Genomic DNA, 21,153 nt, shown 5'->3' with positions numbered 1-21,153 from the left:
CATGTAATGAAAATGGCTCCTGGAAAAAAGTCAAAATGGCCTTAAAATAATCTACTTAATCTTTTACATTAAACTTTGTTTTACCATAAGTCTGCAATTTGTGACCTCGTCTAGTGCTTTTATTGACTATAACCCTTTCTTTGATGTTTTCTAGGTGAATTGGTGTTTACTGATAGACTCACAGCGCTCAGTTTAGTGAAGAAATATAAAGATTCTAGATTCAAAGTTTTTAAAAATAGACAAGATGCTGAAGATTTCACCAAACATACTGTCAATCAAACTAAATCTCCTTCACATAGTCAGGTAATAATGCTAAGCCCCAAATTTAACATGTTTTTTTTTTATTTCCCCTGCATCTTACATGAATATCTGACCCTCAACCATTAAACAAGTCATGGTTATGCTAAAGTTGTGATTTCACATGAAGTTAGCACATCACTACATGCAAAAAAACATGCATGTTATTTGAAGGGTTAGTTTGAATTGTCAATTTAAAAGGGTTGAGATTTGAGAATGAATGATAACAATTTCTGATGACCCATCTTCCACTTCGACCTCTTGGTTAATGGTTTTTACCAAATTATCCATATCAATTTGTGATGAGAATTAGAACTTCTTCTTTCTCATTTCAATTGTCCTAGTGGTAAAAGATTACAAGAAACAATGGCTTAGGTAAAAGACATACTGTGTATTCTAGATTTCAGAATCTGGAATAGAAAAGACTTCAACTGGTATTGCCGTGGAGAAAAGTGCATTCAGAGGACCGAAGCCTGGTGAGGTTGTGACATTACGCCGTTCTATAGAGAGGGGTGATACAGAGCTGTTTAAAACTACAGTATGGGAGAATCCTAGATATCTGATTAGCAGTGCTGATACACCTGTCATTTTACATGTAAGTTGATTTTAGATTATCAGGCTTTAAAAAAAGGGGTTAGATTTTGTTTGTTATCTGTAAACAAAATGTCAAAAGAAGATATGAGTTGAAATTATATCCAATGACATAATCAAATCAAGATTAATGCAAAATGTGGTATTCTTTCTAAACAAAACAGATTTCCAATGGTTTCTGACTGACAATTCTTCAATGGGAGATAACCACTGTAGTCATCTATCATGTAATCTGAATTTAAAATTTTCAGAGCAGAATTTTGACTTACTGTCAGATAATCTTATTAAATACAGGGACCAGTGACCAGTGACTGTAATCTTTGAATAAGCTACCAAAAAGCCCAGATAGGGTAATGCAATAAGCCCAGATAGAATAATGCAAAAAGCCCAGATAGAGTAATGCAAAAAGCCCAGATAGGGTAATGTCTGAATCCTTATTATCAGATAACTGTATTGACAATTATTTTACTACATATAAATCCTGGTCAAATAGACCTTATAGATTATTGACCTGCAATATTTTAGATGATTTATTTTGTTTTAGGAAGGACTACGATACAATGCTCTACATGTAGCTGCCATCTCAAACAAACCAGCCATGTGTAAAGTGATCCTAAATACCATATCTAACCCTGAGTTTACTCAGAAACTGTACTGTTTTAGTCATGAGAGTGAAGAAACTAAACAACGCAGAATAGATTTTATATTTGATCTATACCTTAATATGCCTGATAAAGGGGTAAGTTTCCTAGATTTCTTTCAAAATCAGAATCCTGGACTCCAGTGTTAATTAAACTTAGACCTAACTTCCGTTCGTCTTTTATTAGTTTCATTTTGATTGTTTTATTAGCTATTAGCTTTGTACGTAACCACTACAGTAAGGTCTAACACTGTCCTTCTTGACTTTTCATTGAGTTGACCTCTGCTTGACCTCTGTTTTAACCAATCACATTGCTATTTCTATTTGATCTTACAGAATGGCGAGTCACCATTACATTTTGCCTGTAAATTTGGTTTTCCTGATGTTGTTAGAGTGTTATTAGAATATCCTGGAGTAGATAGAAAATTGTTGAATAGATATGATGAGACACCTGCTAAGGTAAGGGATTTTTTTTATCAATTCTAGGGGTTTGTTAAAGGGACAAGTTCGCATTTGTTTGAACAATTTTACCTTAGTTTCAAAAAGGTGAATTTTTTAGCGAAGCTAATGAGTAATAGTGTTCACAACTAACTGTCAAAATTTGAGTCTTCATATCCACATGTTTCCAGAATTATCTGTAATTGAAAACTAAACAGACGACTCATATTTTCTTGAGACTCTGCCATTTATAGAAAATACATTTATAGAAATAGAAAGTGAAATTCCTAGTTTGAGGTATTTTTAAGGATTTTTTGTACATTTCTAGTACTTCTGAAGATTTTTTTTACATATAATGATAACCCAAATCAACCACAGAAAATGGTGTACTTGTCCCTTTAAGGCAAAACCACTAATTATAGTCTTTTTGAAACTTTTAATAATATGCTAATCTTATGCTATAAGCTTAATATACTATTCAGCACTGTTCACGTTACATTGTGAATTGATTACCAAGTAGTAATGTACTATTTAAATCATGTGTTAATGTGTTATCTGGATTGGTATATCAACATAAATTATATTCATTATGAGATTTAAATGTCATAGATTTAGACAAATTAGTGATAAATCACATATATTATGATTATACTTCTATGAAAATAACTGTAGTGTTGGACAATACACCAGTATCACAGTGAATACTGGTAAAGGAATTTATATTGTTAGTAGTATAGTCTTATCTTAACATATGTTTATGGATGGTTCATACGTTTGAAATTTCTTAAAAGACATGAAAAAAACCAGTTCACTATCAAAATTATAAATAGCATGATCATTCGCCCAGCACTTACACACATATATTTGGTATACTATGATGTGCCTAATTAAGAATTTTACTTAAAAATCCCCAATAAAAAAATCAATAAAGTTTTCTCACTTCTCACTTCACCATTAGTAAAGGTTTTAAAGGATTTAATGTCATAAGACCCTTTTACACCAGGCCGATATAAGGTGTTCTGTTCATGGTCCGGACCAGGCCACTATAAAATCAAGGGTCACTGATAGGTTTTCACACCAGGCCACTATAAAGCATTTCGTTCTCGATCCAGACCAGTCCGCAATGAAAAGGTGCCCATTGACATTATAGTAACTGTTCTAAGAGTTGTAAATGAAAACTGCACTGCACTCTGCACTCTGCACTCTGCACTGTAATCTGTGAAACTCTTCTTGAAGAAGTTAATATTAACAATTTATCTAAATAATGATGAAATTCCGCAAGAAAGGGTGAAGGTTGCTTGTGAGGCATGCGCAGTAAAGCTTTCTCAGAACGGTTATCGTTTACATTACCCAATTTATTGAGTCCGTTTAGAGAAGGATTGCGAGACCACCTCAAGGGGTTCCAGGCTTGGACTGATTCTCAGAAAGCTTGACTGTTTACACTACACAAAATTTGTCCGCTCCATTCTGAGATTAAAAAAAACGGATAAACGGATTTTGTTATGTAAAAGAGGTTATTGAAAGTTTATAACAAATCCTTTAAATATGTTGTCATGTATCAAGAAGATTTTTTTGGGAGATAATTGGATTAGAAAGAATTATGTATGTTTTGGTTATATAAGTTATCCCTTTTCTTAAATTAATATTTCCATTAAGAACCCGAGATTTAAAGATGACGCAGGAGTATAAGATTATAAAAGCTGTTATTGATTTCTTTAATAATAACAACGAAATATTGTCCCTACAAATATATCTAGGAATCAAGAAATATAAAATTTGTTATTGATTTCTTTAATAATAACAACGAAATATTGTACCTACAAATTTATCTAGTTATAAAGAAATATAAAATTTGTTATTGATTTCTCTTTTAACAGATAAGATAACAAAATATTGTTCCTACAAATATATCTAGTTATAAAGAAATATAAAATTTGTTATTCATTTCTCTTTTAACAGATAAGATAACAAAATATTGTTCCTACAAATATTTTCTAGTTATAAAGAAATATAAAATTTGTTATTGATTTCTCTTTTAACAGATAAGATAACAAAATATTGTTCCTACAAATATATCTAGTTATAAAGAAATATAAAATTTGTTATTCATTTCTTTTTTAACAGATAAGATAACAAAATATTGTTCCTACAAATATATCTAGTTATAAAGAAATATAAAATTTGTTATTCATTTTTTTTTTATTAGATCAGATAAAAAAATTTTGATCCTACAAATTTATTTGCAAATTTGTTATTGATTTCACTTTTATCAAATAGGACAATGAAATTTTGTTCTTACAAATGTACTTTTCTGATTCTTTGTAAAAATCATTGTATAAAAGTATTAAACTGTGTAATTACCATATGTAAAGCCATAAACTTATATTTGGCTGACTTAATCTAACATTCTGTTTAAAACTATTTGTATTTCCCATTAAAAAATTAATTAAATTGTTATTGAGTTTAATGGGTGTCTCTACCTAAAAGTTTTGTATAAATCCAGGTTGCAAACGATTCATTGAAATTTTAACAATAGATTTTTCATTTAAATTACATTTTTTGTTGGCCCTTTTTTATCATGTAAAGTCTGTTGAATTGCCAAACATGGGGCTGGATTTTGATGTTCAATCTGCATAAACTGGCCAGTTTTTAAAAAAAAAACAAGTTTTTAATCAGATGTCTATGGTCAATATAGATCAATAGTCTTCTTGCCACTGGGGGATGAAGACTGCTAACAGAGCTGCTCGAAATGCTGCTATGAGGGCTGACATGAAAATGAATTTCATTATTTTCTGATAAGACTTGGCAACAGTTGTGCCAATCTCTTAAGTTGTGCTAAACTTACTGAGTGAATGCAGAGTTGACCAGAATTCATCTCATGTTGCTGGTATTGGTTTCATTTATATATAAAACCTTTACTAGAAACTGTTTAGAAGTAGGGGTTAATTTTCCAATGATTGGTCTCGAAACATTTAAATAAAGTAAGCCAACTCAACAGTAGCAAGAAGTATTAGATATATACATAAAATAAACTTACCAGAAAAGACTGGTGTATCAGCTTGAGAACGGTCACAAATGGAAGTGGAAGTCCAGGAATGTGGTATAGGTGTTGTGGGTCTGGAATGATTAGATCCTGGTGTGGAAGCTAGAGATCTGAATGAAGCTGATCTCATCTGAGGTGACGAAGGTCGTGATTGAAGTAATGGTGTGGATGGGTATGAACGAGATGACGGCCTTGACCTTAAAGGGGTCACAGTTCGTATTTTTTTATCGGCCATACGTTCTTCTTCTGTGAGATTCAAGTTGATATTTTCTTCCTCCAGACTATTCACACTGACTGTAGAATGGCGTCTGGCCATGTCATTCAACACCATTTTGATGCGTCCCATGTCAAAGTCAAAGGTAGGAATGATAGTGGGGAGATCCTGGTTGGCCATTTTGGATTAGTTACTACTTGCTTATGAGCAAGTGGTAGCTTGAACTCACAGGTAATCCAGAAAAATTAATCCTTTGTTTAATCAGATATTTTGTTTAAAAGACCTTCCATATTTGGCTCACTCTTTATATGGTAAAATGCATTGTTTAATTCATTATAACACAGCTCAAGTTTTTTCTGCAGTAAAGAGTTTTCTCTCCTTAGATTATCACTACTACAAGAGCACTACTCAATCACTTTCATTTAGGTTGTATATATTCACAAGTTCTAGGTACTTTTCATTATATCAATTGCAACTGTTGTAGTTTCTCACTTATTAAACTTAAAGCTACCTCATTAGTAGGATTCACCTGCTGTTACCATAATCTAATAATCCACAAGTCTTCTTTGTTGAAATGAAAGTTTTCAGTCATGATACTGGTATTATCGTTAGTCTTTTATGAAAGGCAAGGGGTCAGGCTACTTTAAATCCAAAATGGTGAATCAAAAAAATTTTTGCAAATCAAATCCCCATTCTTCAGGCAATGTTTTGACTATTTATAAGTAACAGTCTTGTTTAACCAGCAGAATACAGATCAGAGTTCTTGGGTTTGAATAGCTAAATCTGTTCATTATATTCCATTATACTTAATAGTACATTATGTTCCATTATACTTAATAGTAATTTCAATACGCAGTAGATCTTTCATCCAGGTATTTTTACTATTTCAATCTATATATCACGTTTCTGGACGATCTAGTCTAATCCACTAAGCCACTCGTTTGATTGGCCATAGAAATTTTTTTTTGCAGCAAGATTAGCACACAACACTGTTAGATCTTGTTTCTTATGCAGTAAGGTTAAGCTTAAAACATAATTTCTCTGTACCTTTTTTAAAAGAACTGGTATTTGATGGTTGATCTCATCCTTTTAAGGCATCAGCATCTATTTGATATGTAAACCAAGAATCTCTGAAATGAAACAGAAAAGTTATTAAGTAAATGGTTTAAATTTAACAACTGGAAGGGTTTTACTGATGCATTGTATTCTGTTCTTACCAATATTTATAGTCTATATTATTTTGTAGGTCTATTGATAAAATAACATAGGTCGCTTAGTTATTCCAAAAGTAAAAAGTCTCTAGTTTAAAAGTTAACAATATAGTGTCACAGTTTTAAAGCAGACTTCAAACTGAGTGAGACATGGAGAAATGGATAAGACAGCTCAAAGCCATAATGGTTTAAAAAAACCATATGCTTCTGACATTTCAGACAAATGGCTTCTTGTCAAGCCTTTATATTCTCAAATGCCAAATCTGACAAAGTAATTGAAATGCCAAGTTTGGATGGATAACTATCAGAAAATATAAACAGAACAAACAAAAAAATCAAAGAGCTTTAAGAGATTTTTTGATGTCATTATATTTAGTTTCAAAGCTTTCTTTCAAAGTTTTTGTTAACAAAAAAAAATCCTTTGTGAAATTCATTGGAATGGAATGTTATTTTTTACTTCAAAAAACTTAATCTCATGAAAATAAATTGATTTTTTGTTCAAAGTAATGATGCTTTGCGGAAGAAATTACATGAAATGAAGTTATTTCCAACTTTTTGTCAAATTTCTGAGCTAATAGAATTTGCTGAATGAAATAAATGATATTTGTGGACAATGAGTGGTTTATTAAAGGGACAGTCTGATTTAATTATTAATAGAGAACTGGGATTTTTGTGAGTCATATTATATCTATCTTTACGTTTACCTGGTGACCATTTTAAAATCTCTAAGCCTCAAAAGAATAAAGAAAAAAATCAGACTGTTCCTTTAATTTCCAATGACTGCTCCTTTAATTTCCAATGACTGAATATACAATCAGAATGAGAACCAGAACAAGAATAGACATTACAGATTTTGCACCAGACCTAATATATCTACAGATGTTATTATTATATGGTAAAGACATTGCATCCCACCCTAGGGAAATTACATTAATTTGATTTTTACATCTGATAAATTTCCCTACTGGCCTTGGATATTGGTAAAATTATTCCAAAGTAAAATCTACTGGCCTCTATATTGATCACATGCTACTGAGAAATTTAGAAATGAAATATTTACTACCACCTGTTTTGGATAATGCAGATGATCAAAACTATGAAGTGTGCAATGAGATCATTTTGACAACAGTTTGATACTCTTCAATCTGTGACGCAAAAAAATGAAAGAATTTTTTTTCCCTATACCTTCACTTTAATGAGTGTATGCATACATACAATACCATGCAGTGTTCAAACGGGAAATTTTTTCTCAGACTGTAGCATCACTTTGCATCTACATATAAGCTATTTTTATTTAAAGATATATAAAACAACTTGGTAGAAAAAGCGCCACTAATATGCCACAGTTACAAGCTAGAAATGTAATAAATATCATTTATTTGTGAGTGTTAATTTGTAACTTGGTTATGGTGTTGAAATTATCAAGTAGAGGTTTTATGAGATCAATAAAATAATAGTGATATAATAAAACTATAAACATGTAATGTGATTTGATTTGGGTGTATTTGCCAGTCCTGTCTGACTGTTAGTCTAAAGTTGTTCACAGTGGCTCTTAAGACTTTCGTTCAAGTTATTAAGTAGTCATGATTTGTATATGCACCCTAAGCATTTTTGGGTCTCTTTTGGTGGAGAGCTTAAATCACTTTTTCAAACCAATCTCCAAATCACAAAAGCAGAAGGGTGACAAGTGTTATGGAGGGATGGAAACAGGATTTCAGTGTAATAGGCTTTAAAACATGATACAAGGAAAGTGTCTTATGGTGTCAAAGTATTAGACAGAGTCTGAAATACCTTATGACATTATGAAGATGAATTACATGCCAATAGTTTGAGATGTGGACCATCCTAGAGGGATACAGAGTTGGAAAACCCAATCTAACATAGGCATGAAGTGTCCCAGAAACATAAGAATGTCCTAACTATCTGGTAAATCTAGTAAATGTATTTCATGTATTGAAGTGACAGGTTCACCATTCTCTGACTGATTCTTTAGCTTATCAGTTAGTGTTCATAGCTTACCATAGAAATTTGAGACTTCAAATCCACCTAGGATGGTTGAAATAATTGATCATCGTTGCTAGGAATTTATAATTATCAATTATCAAATTTCATAATCATTTATATGTCAAATTTTCTCCACGATACTCATTAACAAGTAGTAATCTCTTCCACAATACAATACAATACCCACAATAAGCTATAATAACCAATCAAATCAAGAATAGACTTCGGTGATGCAAATATAACCCATGAAATATTTTTTAGAAATCAAATCAATGACTTATTTTCTCAATGAATTATATTCTTTTGCGTTCTAATTTTTCTTAAACTGATACGATTTCTGAAGACTACAATAAATATCTTGTTTCCATGGCAATTTATCTAACTTGTCCGCTATTATGGCTTCAAACTGGTGACTGAAACCATCGAAAGCTTGAAAATGAAAAAAATACAATTAAGGATACTGCCAGGCATTCAGCTCCTAGAAAACCTATATCTTTTTGTTAATCAGAATGTGTTGGTTATTTGTTTGTGAATCAAATTATCACAAAAAAATTGTTCTCTTTGGGTTCTTCAAAAAGTCACTAGTTTAAAATAAAGTGAAAAATGAAGGCCATTTTCATGTACAATTGAAATCGAAAATTTCACCATGTCTTTAACAATGTATGGAGCTAAAAGTTCAAAATATTAATCATGATTTTGTGCTCAGAAAGATAACATCGAACATAATATCTGGAATGTTTATTTCATTTTATGTGTATTGACACTGATGGCATCAATTTGCACCAATCCAATTTTTAATCAGACGTCTGTGGTCCTTTCACTTCTACTGATTCTAAGTGTTTTAATGATGTCACTATTGCAAAATCTCTTGATATTATTAGCAGCTATTGGGGAATGTTTACTTTTCGTGGAATTGCAAGACTGGCAGACATTTGAGAATTTAAATGGTGGAAATTAACGCTAGCAGTGTCCCAATACACTTACAAAGACTAGAAAAAACCTCTTTACAATCTCTTTAAGTTCAAGTGAGCCGAGAGTTAGTATGGATCAATACAATATAATCTATTTAGATTGAAACTTGTCTGACTCTATCATAAATTGCAAAACAATTTGTTATAGACCTAGAATTATGGCTTCATGCCTCTACTGTAAATGAGTCATACAAATAGTTTAATCACATAGTAAATACAGCTAGATATCCTCAGTTTGTCTCACTGCAAACACAAAACAAATATGCCAGTTGCCAGTTTGTATGCAAAGAACAGCTATAAGTCTAATATAGACAGAGCATGGTGAAACTGATTCAAAAGTTTATGGTTTAAACACTTTAAGAAGTTTTCGACTAAAGAACTGAAATTGATTGGTTTTAGAATGTTCTCTTGGATATCTCAATTCGCAATTAGTCGTAATTAGTGTGTATATCAAAATAACAATATTTCATATGTAGACACTCTGAAATGGATGTTGACAAAACTGGTATCAAAACCACAGACCTCAAAGTTTACAGTGTTCCATGTTAAAGGGATTGTAAAGAGGATTTCTAAATTTTGTTTGCTTATCAGGGACACTAATGGCATCAATTTGCATCATTCCAATTTTCATTCAGATGTTTGTGGTTCTTGCAATTTCACTAAAACCAAATGTTTTATTGATGCTATCAGTGTCCCCGATACACATACAAAATTTAGAAAACCTCTTTACAATCCCTTTAATAGAATCTGATTATATTATATATTGATTGCTGAAGTTAATTGACATGTATTATGATTAATATCCCTGCATTAATTACATGTCAAAGTTGTGTTTACAATATATTATCATCAAACATACAGTTATCTAACTTGATTACAATTTAATGATACATACATAATAATTTACTTTAAGGCTACATTAATCTCTAACACATACAGACATGTTAGTTTTGAGGATGGAATGTAGCGCAGTCAATTAGAGCGTTGAAATCTTGACATGACAACATTTGATTGGTTATGTCGAACAAATGGAAGTCATGGGTTCTAATCTTGGTTGTTGTTTGAAGGTCTGCTGACCTTTCCTTTCCTTATAATTCCAGTCGACTGAGTTGTTAATAATTTGTATGGATAATCTAGAAGGTTTGCTCTTAGACAGAATCCTTGTTATATATATAAAAAGCTGTTTCTTTTTTTCTTGCAGTGTTTTTTTTTAAATTTGAAATATTGACTAAGTTTAAAAGATTTGCCACATTCCACTGCAAACAATAACTTAATACACCAAACATAAACAGTCCATATCTATTTTATACTTGTAACCTATGTTTATAGTGTTTATTGTATTGATTCTGGTCATTTCCATTATTCAATTAATACCTTCAGGGTATATTGTTTATAGTATAGTTCATACTGAATAGTCATTATTGATAACAATGGTAGATGTTATTTATTAGTTATGATACCAAGGTCACATAGTGTTCAAACTGAGTATATACAATGCTATACATAATACAATACTTGTACTGGGGATATACAATACTCAAACTAAGTATATACAATACTATACATAATACAATACTTATACTCCGTATGTACAATACTCAAACTGAGTACATATAATACTCAAACTAAGTATATACAATACTATACATAATACAATACTTATACTCCGTATGTACAATACTCAAACTGAGTACATATAATACTCAAACTAAGTATATACAATACTATACATAATACAAACAATACTCAAACTGAGTACAAACAATACTCATACTAGGTACAAACAATACTAAAACTGAGTAAAAACGAAACTCATACTGAGTAATACTGGGTACAAACATACTCAAACTGAGTACAAACAATCCTCATAATGAGTAAAAACAATACTTATACTGAGTACACACAATACTCATAATGAGTAAATACAATACTTATACTGGGTACAAACAATACTCAAACTGAGTACAAACAATCCTCATATTGGGTACAAACAATATTCAAACTGAGTACACACAATACTCATAATGAGTTAAAACAATACTTATACTGAGTACACACAATACTCATAATGAGTAAAAACAATACTTATACTGAGTACACACAATACTCATACTGAGTAAAAGCAATACTTATACTGGGTACAAACAATACTTATACTGAGTACAAACAATACTCATAATGAGTAAAAGCAATACTTATACTGAGTACACTACTCCTAGTGTTCAAAATACACAAAATACTCATACTATATTTCATCCCAAATACTTAAGAAATCACTATTGCGGTTCCTTGGCATTGAGAAACATCCTTGTCAGTCTAAAGAACTATATTGATTAGTTGAAATGTACCAGAATTACCTATTTGCACTTGTTAATGATCCTATATTAGCTAATGTTTATATTACTGTTTGAATATTGTTGGCTTATCTTTATTGAATTATCATTTGGCAGCATTTATTCCATTTGAAGATTGCGTTTGACTCAACTATATTAGAATCAATAGTTATGTTAAATCGGTTATCAAGTCATTGAACTCAATTCGTGAACAACACAGTCATTACCTATTAATCTTAATGATTAAAATACGTGTATTTGAAAATGGCTTTATGATCAAAAAATGACAATAATATGATTTAAAGAGAGAGATTCGTGATTATCTGAGGTTGATTTCGGTCTTGAACATTCATAAATAATCTTCAGAAGTACTAGAAATGTAGGAAAATTGCATGATTCCTTCAAAAATAACTCAAATTAGGAAATGCTCTTTCTTAAGGTACAATTGGACCAAAGAACATAGGGCCTCTGTCCCTTTAATTAATTCTATATATGATATTCAGGAAGCAACGATATTTCCTGGCATTAGTCTAGACCTGATAAAATGTAAACAAAATAGATTTCTCCAATAAATAATGCTAGTAAATTCGCGTGAAGAGAGGTTGAATTTTTATCCCTTCAAGCACCAAGTGTATATCATATATAACATTATATACCCTAAACTCTGAATAACAACATGATTCAAGTTCTGTTTTCAAATTTCTACCCTAAACTTGAAGCAAAATAATAAAACAAAGTGACCATCTGCAAGGGTATCATACAAGTTTGTAGCTGGAAGACCAACCACTAGTGTTGATAGGGTAACCAAATGACAGTTTTCATCAGATGTTTTCAACAAGAGCATTATTTGGTTTTCTTGTGACGATGTATTTGTATTTGCAAGAATATACTTCTCATGGTGTATATGCAGAAGCTATTGCAACTATCTTTGCAAATGTTCCTTAATTGCTCACTGCATAGGGTTGTCTGTCAAAATTATTCGCAGTTGTTTAGAATGTTGGAAGCTTACCTTTTAATTTCTCACAGTCAACAGAAACACTCGCAAGAAGTCAGAAGTCATGGCAAAAGTCCCTAAATATTGGTCACTAACCCAAAATGCAATTCAAACAAAGAACACAATATATTTGCTCCTGAATACAAAAATATAAATGCGAAGATATATTCCAAAATGTAAACAATCCGTAACAAATTTAGATTGCACCAGGTCACAATTTTAGACTACACCAATTCACAACTACACAAAAGACACGCACATAAAGCCATCCCTGCTTTGCATTGGAATCCTGTCCAAAGACTACCTGTTTGAGTTATTCTGTTCATGTTTATATTTGAAGAATAAAATGTGAATGAAATAGGCAAATAGAACTAGTATCAAGGTCTACTATAGAATTATTGATCACTGCTTGTTGTAGAGTGACTATACTACAGTCAATGATTGGAGAGATTTTATAGGTCTTCTCTATACTTTATACACCAAGCTTGAGACTTGGACTTAGAAACGGCACATATATAGATAAACTTATATTTTCTCTTGGGCGACAGGGAGTCTGTTTTCCTGTAGATTTTACTCCAGGACTTAGACTTAGGAATAGCACATATATAGATAACATTATGTTTTCTTTTGGAAGACAGGGAGTCAGTTTTCCTGTAGACCAGGACTAACACTTAGAAATAGCACATATATAGATAAACCTATCCAATGTTTTCTCTTAAGCTGTTGGGTTTTTCTGTAGACTTAACACCAAGCCTTAGACTAAAACTTAAACAAGACCCGTATAAATTTATGAATTTAAAAAAAATATCTGTCAAAACTGTGCTTTATGTATTATTTACAGAGCACTTTAGAGGAGTATTAACAGTTTTTTCTGTAGTCTTAACACAAAGCCTGAGATTATTAAAAAAAAATGCTTTTATGGTTAAAGTATAGTGCTTAATGTATTATTTACAAAGCTATTGGTTATTTTTACTTGACTTTACACCAAGCCAGTGAGTTACATTAAAAATGGCACATTTATGTTATATGCTTTTGTATAATTTGTGAGGTGTCATTGGCTGACAAAAACAATTGAACAAATAAAAACAGTATAATACTACAGATCAGATGGTAGAAAAGCATATTGACTGTAAAGATGACAGTAATTATAACAGACTGTGTTGAAACAGATAATAACTATTAAAACAGTTATAAAGTCTGACACTTATATATTACTGTTAGATATGAACAGCACTAGTAATTACTCTAACAGGAATAGCCGACTTGACAAATTACCTCTGCCTTAATCCACAAGGTCCAATGCTCTTAGTTATTAATAGAACTAGAATGTCCTGTAAAGATAAGAGTACCAGATTAATATTTCGCTTCTGTGCTGATATTGAAATTGCCCATCTACAGTTTGAGCTGTCCATCTAGAGCTTGAGCTGATGTTGAAAATATCCATCTAGAGCTTGGGCTGATGTTGAAAATATCCATCTAGAGCTTGGGCTGATGTTGAAAATATCCATCTAGAGCTTGAGCTGATGTTGAAAATATCCATCTAGAGCTTGAGCTGATGTCAAAATGTCCATCTAGAGCTTGAGCTGATGTTGAAAATTGAAAGCAAAAGCCTCATTTTATTACTGAATAAGAACATTAGATACCATACTGGGAGACCCCATGGAAGAACTGATACTGTCAATTATAGACTGATACTGTACATATTTATGATTAATGTTGTTTTTATTCTGATTCCAATGAAAGGAAGTGTCTCAGCATGTCTGTATTCTATAAATTATACTAGTAGGATATTATCAATATTGTTTCATTGTCCAACTACCACTTAACATGGTGTAGAGTGCTAACCACAGGCAGCTGCTCCTTTGTACTGTTGCTGGCTGTCCATTTCTTTCTGTCACTTCAGCCATCATATAACTTGGTGTAGAGTGGTAACCAGAGGAAGCTTTTTCTTTGTACTGTTGCTGGCTGTCCATTTCTTTCTGTCACTTCAGCCATCATATAACTTGGTGTAGAGTGGTAACCAGAGGAAGCTGCTCCTTTGTACCATTGCTGGCTGTCCATTTCTTTCTGAAACTTCGACTATCACTTAACTTGGTATAGAGAGCTAACCAGAGGATGTTTGTACTGTCCATTTCTTTCTTTGAAGCTTTGACATTAACTAGATCTCATCATATCTTCAAAGCATCTAAAACTGTTAAATATCTTTACCATGCTGTGTGGTGTTTGCGAGTTCCTTGGTTTGGCAACAAATGTACCTGACTTCCCCTCTTATGAATTAATTTTGGACCAATAATTTTGTTTTATTGAAACAAAGTGTTATCCATTTATCCATTCCCTTCCCAACTCAACATTTTTGCTGATCTTGTGAAATAATACAAGGATGAAAATGACTGCCTTTAGCATACATTATTTGTCTGGTAATCTATTTTGGTCAAAGGAAAGTAATTGTATCTTCTGTACATGTTAATATGTCAGACCATTGTTAGTAATATTAAATCACAGTAGGGAAGCACCATCAGTCTTGTCCACTAATGATTACCTTATACTTTATATTCTTTGAAGATCTGAAAGGAAGTTTTTCATTCTTTTCAAGACATTGCAACATTTTTTTTTCTTTTCATGTCATAAAATTTTAGATCAAATTTGTTTTAGAAAGTGTTTTCTTTTGGTAAAAAAAATTAACTGGATGTTATGGAATTGGATTGATTGGCTAACTTTAATTTGTAGTTAAATCAAATTGGTATACAACCAGATCTCACGAACTTGAATATGACAAGAAAACATTAGGCCATAATATGTGCTATTTACTGTGTCTGTAAAGATTTCTGGACAGATGATATTGATAAAGAAAAAAGAGTAATGCCTCTGTTATGGACGTTCTCAATACCAACTTAACAGCAGAAAGTTTGAAGTAAACTCCATACAAATTGAAATGAAAGTTTGGCTTTTCATAAAACATCAGAATTGTTTACGTAGAAATTAATAATTGAACACAATTCACAAACTTCATTGTTTATTATTATGAAATATCATTATCGGAACTAGCAGATGTATATTAATTATTTAAACTCTTATATCATCTAATTTGATTACGAATGCCAAAGTGTTGTCGGTCTGTATTGATCTTGAATGTATTAATATGCCAGTGAATTTATGGTCTTTCTTAATGCTCTGTGACCATTTAAAAGGATAAGTGCGCCATTTTGTGGGGGCTGTACTAGAAATGTATGAAAATTGCATAATTCCTTCATAAATAGATGTCTTTTTCTATATATGACAGTCTCAAGAAAGGACGACTCATCATTTTAACTGTCATATGCAGATAATTCGGGACACACATGGATTTGAGGACTTAAATTTCTGAGCTATGAACACTAAATTTACCGTTCTCAGGCTAAGGTACAAATTTGTGCATCTGTCCCTTTAAAACACATTGCATGATGTTAATCTTGGGCTTCCCAGACTTGATTTTGTAGAAAAAAAAAACTAGTCAAGATCAAAAAAAATAAATCAACAAGTTGGCAAAACGCAGACACTTAAAATATAACCGATTAAATTGTAGACTGCATGTAATGAAATTGGGTTAAGTATAAGATCAGTTGAGTTTTTTTAAAGTTTCTATTAATGTCAGTGCTTGTTTTATTGATAAATCCTCTTTAATGGTCAGTCTATCTCTCTATAACAGAAAGTCGTAAACCTAATTTCACTATATTAAGAAGTTCAGTATAGCACCTAATCACCTAGCAGACGACAATCGAACTTTCTACCAATCAAACCATCACATTGCTAAATTTTCAGAACATGGATATGTTTTGTTTTCAATCTGGTAGGACCAAGGCATTAAGATAATCTTGATAAGCAAAAACTTGCACAATGTTTAAAAAAAAGCTTACTCTTGAAGCAAAGACATCAAAAATGATTAACATAACACTAAAAGCATGTTATTTGATCAGGCTCTCCATAAGTCACGGTTCAATTTCAACGGTTTCAAATTGCAGTTTGCGAGTCAAAATGACAATTTTTGCAATCCAATATGGCCTATAAATTTATTGTAAAGATCTGCGAACCAAATCAAATTGTATATTTTTTGTGAGAATTGTTTGCCAAATCTAGAAGAAAGCGGTAACTCTCAGCCTTCAGAAACAAACATCATTGGCAAGTTCGATCTGAAGTCTTGAATGTTTAGCTACTGAATTTCAACGAACTGGGAATTAAAATTTAACTTGATTAACCAAAACTGAAATTTGGTGTGATAATTTGTTAATCATATTTTACAATCTTGCTTTCTTTAAGTGGAGTGGTAGGGCCTTGACTTCATTAGTTCAAATGTGCTTAGATGGATGTATATTATGTTCTAAAAAACTTAACATTATTGTTAATGATATTGTACTGTATGTATCAACATGAAGAATCAAGTTGGTCATTCAACTTCCAACATTATTTCATCTCAAATCACTAATTGACAAGAACTCAACCTTGTAAGTTGACACGTGTCTGAACATCACATAAAAGTTATAATTATGTCAATATCACTTGTTATGCTTGTCAACTAACATAAGCTTATGTATCTTTGACAACAAAAAGAAACATGTTTACCTTCTAACTGCTGTTGATCTATGTGTCCTTTAGATATATAGGATTTCCTAATGTTACTAAAAGATTGCATAAAAGACTGTATAAGGGAACCCTTTCTATGTATTTTAACAAGTGTATATAGTAAAGCCAAGGGTAAATAGTGTGTATGTCATGTATATTTGATATATCTCTACAGTAGGTCAACACATTTGATACTATTATTAGATTTTTTACGCATGAATAATAAACTTATACAACACACCTATTGAACTATATGGTCAGGTAATATTTAAAGGTGTTATACCTTGTAGTGAGAGATATAGTGCCTATGGACCCAAATGGACTCAATTGGCCTAAAGTCAATGATATTATATTTTAAATTTGATCTTTATTGCTGGGGTTTTCATCTTTTTTCTTTCTGTTAAGACCATTGATTATTCTATTACCCCCCCTTTCGCTGACTGTATGAGCATGTGAAACATTGAGTTAATAAATATCAGAAATAGTATATCCATATATCTTGTGTTTCTTTATCTTATACACATGTTTCCAAAAAAAAGGTGTTTATAAATCCTATTGTTTATTTGGTTACAACTGTTACCTAAGGCAATAAGTTACCTTGTATTTATACTTACTCAGGTTTGACATTGACTTGCTTATAGTAATCTTATTACTTCATATAAGATAATACCTGACTTGAATTTTATCCAAATCTAACTAAAATATCAACAAATATAAAATAATATTTTATCAAGGGAATTACATTACCATTTTTACATAGAGACATTTTTAGTCAACTTTCTTTCTTTTTCGCTGTAATCAGACTTGACTGGCTAAATCCATTATCTTTTCTATTTTCAGGTATGTTGTTCTAGAAGTAAGAATCCAACACCAGAATTAAAGGCCAGAATAGAAGAACTGCTGCAAGGTAAAAAAAAGAAAAAAAGCTACTTTCATTTTAGATTTGACATTTTGAACTGAAACTGATGAATTTCATTTCTTTTCTTACGTTCAAATTCCCATGGCTAACACCCAAAAACAATTAATTGAACATTGAAAAGGGTACCTTTTGTGCTGTTGGCATTGGAACACAGCTCTTAGACTGTTTCTGTGATTTTTACGAGAGCTATTTGGATTTTCAGGATTATGTTATGTTCCATTGTTACGATCTGAAGATAATACTACAGCTCCAGTGATTGGTCAACCATGGTCACCTGATAATATACTGGAACCCCATGATTTATTAAATAAAAACCCCACAGATCCTCAGCTGACTGTCAGAGCTTATGCTGGTCCCATGTCCCCATCGCGGGTAAGTTCTGTTCCTCCCCAGCTTCTTTCAAAATAAAATTTTGGCAGTTGTAGAAAAGTATAGGAAACTCCAATAGATCTGTACTTAAATAATAAGCCCAGTTGCAGAATGGGTTCTTGTCTTCTGAAAGTGTGATGTTGCTATAATAAATTTTTCTTTATTTTCTTTTATTTGGTTAACCTTTTCACCATCTTTTGTGTTCTACTTCAAGTTCGGATTCTTAACCCCCATTTCAGGCTAGAGTATTCCATAGACAGTGGACCACCCCACCCTCACCATCTCCTAGGAAACAACCATCTCAGTCTAATCCTAGGAGAGAAGATGGAGATAAGGGTCTTGAAAGAATAGGCAGGTAGGTTGAGGCTAAAAGAATGACTATTTTATATGCCCACTTTATAATGTAGAGGTAGATTGTCGTCACCCATATCTGTCCGTTGGTCTGACTGTCCACAATTGGCTTATGAACGCGATAGAGACTACAGTTTTCATCTGATTCGAATGAAATTTGGTGTGATCATTTATATTGATGACATTTTGGACAAGTTCGATATTGACGATTTTTTGATGAACGTTTTTTGAGTTATTGCCCTTGACTTAGCCAAAACGCGTCAAAATTGGCTTGTGAACGCGATAGAGACTACAATTTTGATCTGATTTGAATGAAATATGGTGTGATCATTTATATTGATGAGATCTTGGGCAAGTTCCATATTCACGATCTTTCGATGAACGATTTTTTAGTCATTTCCCTTGACTTAGTAAAAACTCATCAAAATTTGTTGGTGATACAGGTGACAGTTTATGTCAGAATTTTATTAAATAATGTGTCTTTGTTTAAATCAACAATATCTTGCACAAGTTAGATTTTTGGTATGATTTGACACAGATAGATGACTACCCTTGATATACTCAAAATCTATCAGGAAAGTGGGCGTATCTTGCTAGGCAACCACTTGTTGTTGTCTCAAGATCAATACACTTTTAGTTATTTCCCTTTATTAGTAAAATTGCAAAAGTTATTTACCTGATTTTTGATCTATATTAAGCACTAAGGGCTTTTATATCACCTTGATAGCAATTTACGTACCTTCCAAATAGTGTATTTTACTATAAAGTCAAATTCCAAAAGGACCAATCCTGAAGAAGATTGTTTATTACATGTCAGAAGAATAGCTCAATTAGATAATATTGTTCCTATACTTTTTAAAACCATCTCATTTCTCTACTTTTTAAAACCATCTCTTTTCTGTTGATTGCTGCATTCGTTATTGTTTTTAAAACATATCAATTGAAACAGACAAAAATATTTATTCACGAGGGCCACATAGACCTCACCATTCATTGAAAAAAATTAAGTTTTTCTATTTTGTCTTGCAGACAACTGGCTCATGAAATGCACGTGGCATGGCTAGAACATTGGGAATTTCTGGATGCATTTGTCGATTTCTCTACGGAAAAAGGAATCGGAATCTTAGAAGAATATCTGTTGAAACAACAATCTTTAGTTGTTTACAAACAATGGGTGAAAACACACTCGACACAGATAAACAATGTCTGCCTTGATTCCAGCATTGCCTCGGAATGTTCCCAGCTGACCAGCTTCACTGAAAATGATTCCATTAACTCTGTAGACTCTGAGATATCTCCTATTCGCAATAATCTCTTCCGCCATAATAAAATCGATAGAGGAATTGTTAAAGACTTTGACAATAGTGACAATGAGATCTCTGAAATTTTTGCGAAAGGAGAGCGAGATTGTGCATCTGATTCCAGTGATACTTCTGAAAAATATCGTAACGAGAAAATGGATATTTCTGAAAACCGCGACATTCATACGGATAAAGTTGGCCAATCAGATTCCAGTTCAAAATATGTTTTGCAACCAGCTAAATTAAAATGTGGAATAAATGCTCCTGATACTGCATTTAAAATAAATCTTGGGAAATCAAAGACTTCTGAAAATATGGAACCAATTTCAAACAATTTAACTGATGAAATCAAATTAGTGACACCTTGCCGAGAACCCTGTGAATACGATTTTAAATATTCACCAAAAACAGACAAACACACTTCATCACCCAATCATGTGATAGAAAAATCATCCAATGAAAATGTCGCTGACCAATCAGAACAGTCAACTCCATCATGGCGAGATGAACGAATCAAAAGTGGGGATTCGGAGGAATCTAACCAAGAAAATTACGAATCGCCATTAAAGGAACTAGATCAAAGTATTCATACGCCAGGGAAAGGTAATGAGAATTTAGATGACAGTGTGTTAAAAGGTTTTCAAAAATTACAATTGGGAAGCAGTGATGAGGATTCTTTTCAGTCTGCCGTGTCGGACGTGTTTTCAACACCAAACAATCGCCCAAATTTAGAAATGTCATTCAATAGTCAATTAAGCAATCTTTGTGACGATTTAAAACAGAAGTTGATTTTCACTCCACGGAACCGTTTGTCTCGAACTGTATCAGTCGTGTCATCTCTCTCCGACACGCAGGAAGCAATCATTTTAAAAACAAAACGC

General features: G+C 32.1%; 1 protein-coding gene across 1 annotated transcript; it reads left to right on the top strand.

Moving 5' to 3' along the window:
- Positions 1-162: 162 nt before the first annotated feature.
- LOTGIDRAFT_138560 (hypothetical protein) lies at positions 163-20,121 on the top strand (the record flags this gene model as incomplete). The annotated part of the gene is made up of 8 exons (XM_009048717.1): positions 163-303; positions 698-892; positions 1,433-1,627; positions 1,865-1,987; positions 18,173-18,239; positions 18,454-18,623; positions 18,860-18,975; positions 20,001-20,121. Coding segments are annotated over 8 exons (1,128 nt in total), but the record flags the coding sequence as incomplete, so codon positions are not given.
- Between the last annotated feature and the right edge of the window lie 1,032 nt (positions 20,122-21,153).

The sequence above is a fragment of the Lottia gigantea genome, assembly GCF_000327385.1.
Source record: "Lottia gigantea unplaced genomic scaffold LOTGIsca_127, whole genome shotgun sequence".
NCBI lineage: Eukaryota > Metazoa > Mollusca > Gastropoda > Lottiidae > Lottia > Lottia gigantea.
The sequence above is the reverse complement of the archived record's forward strand: the minus strand, read 5'-3'. Positions and strand labels throughout refer to the sequence as shown.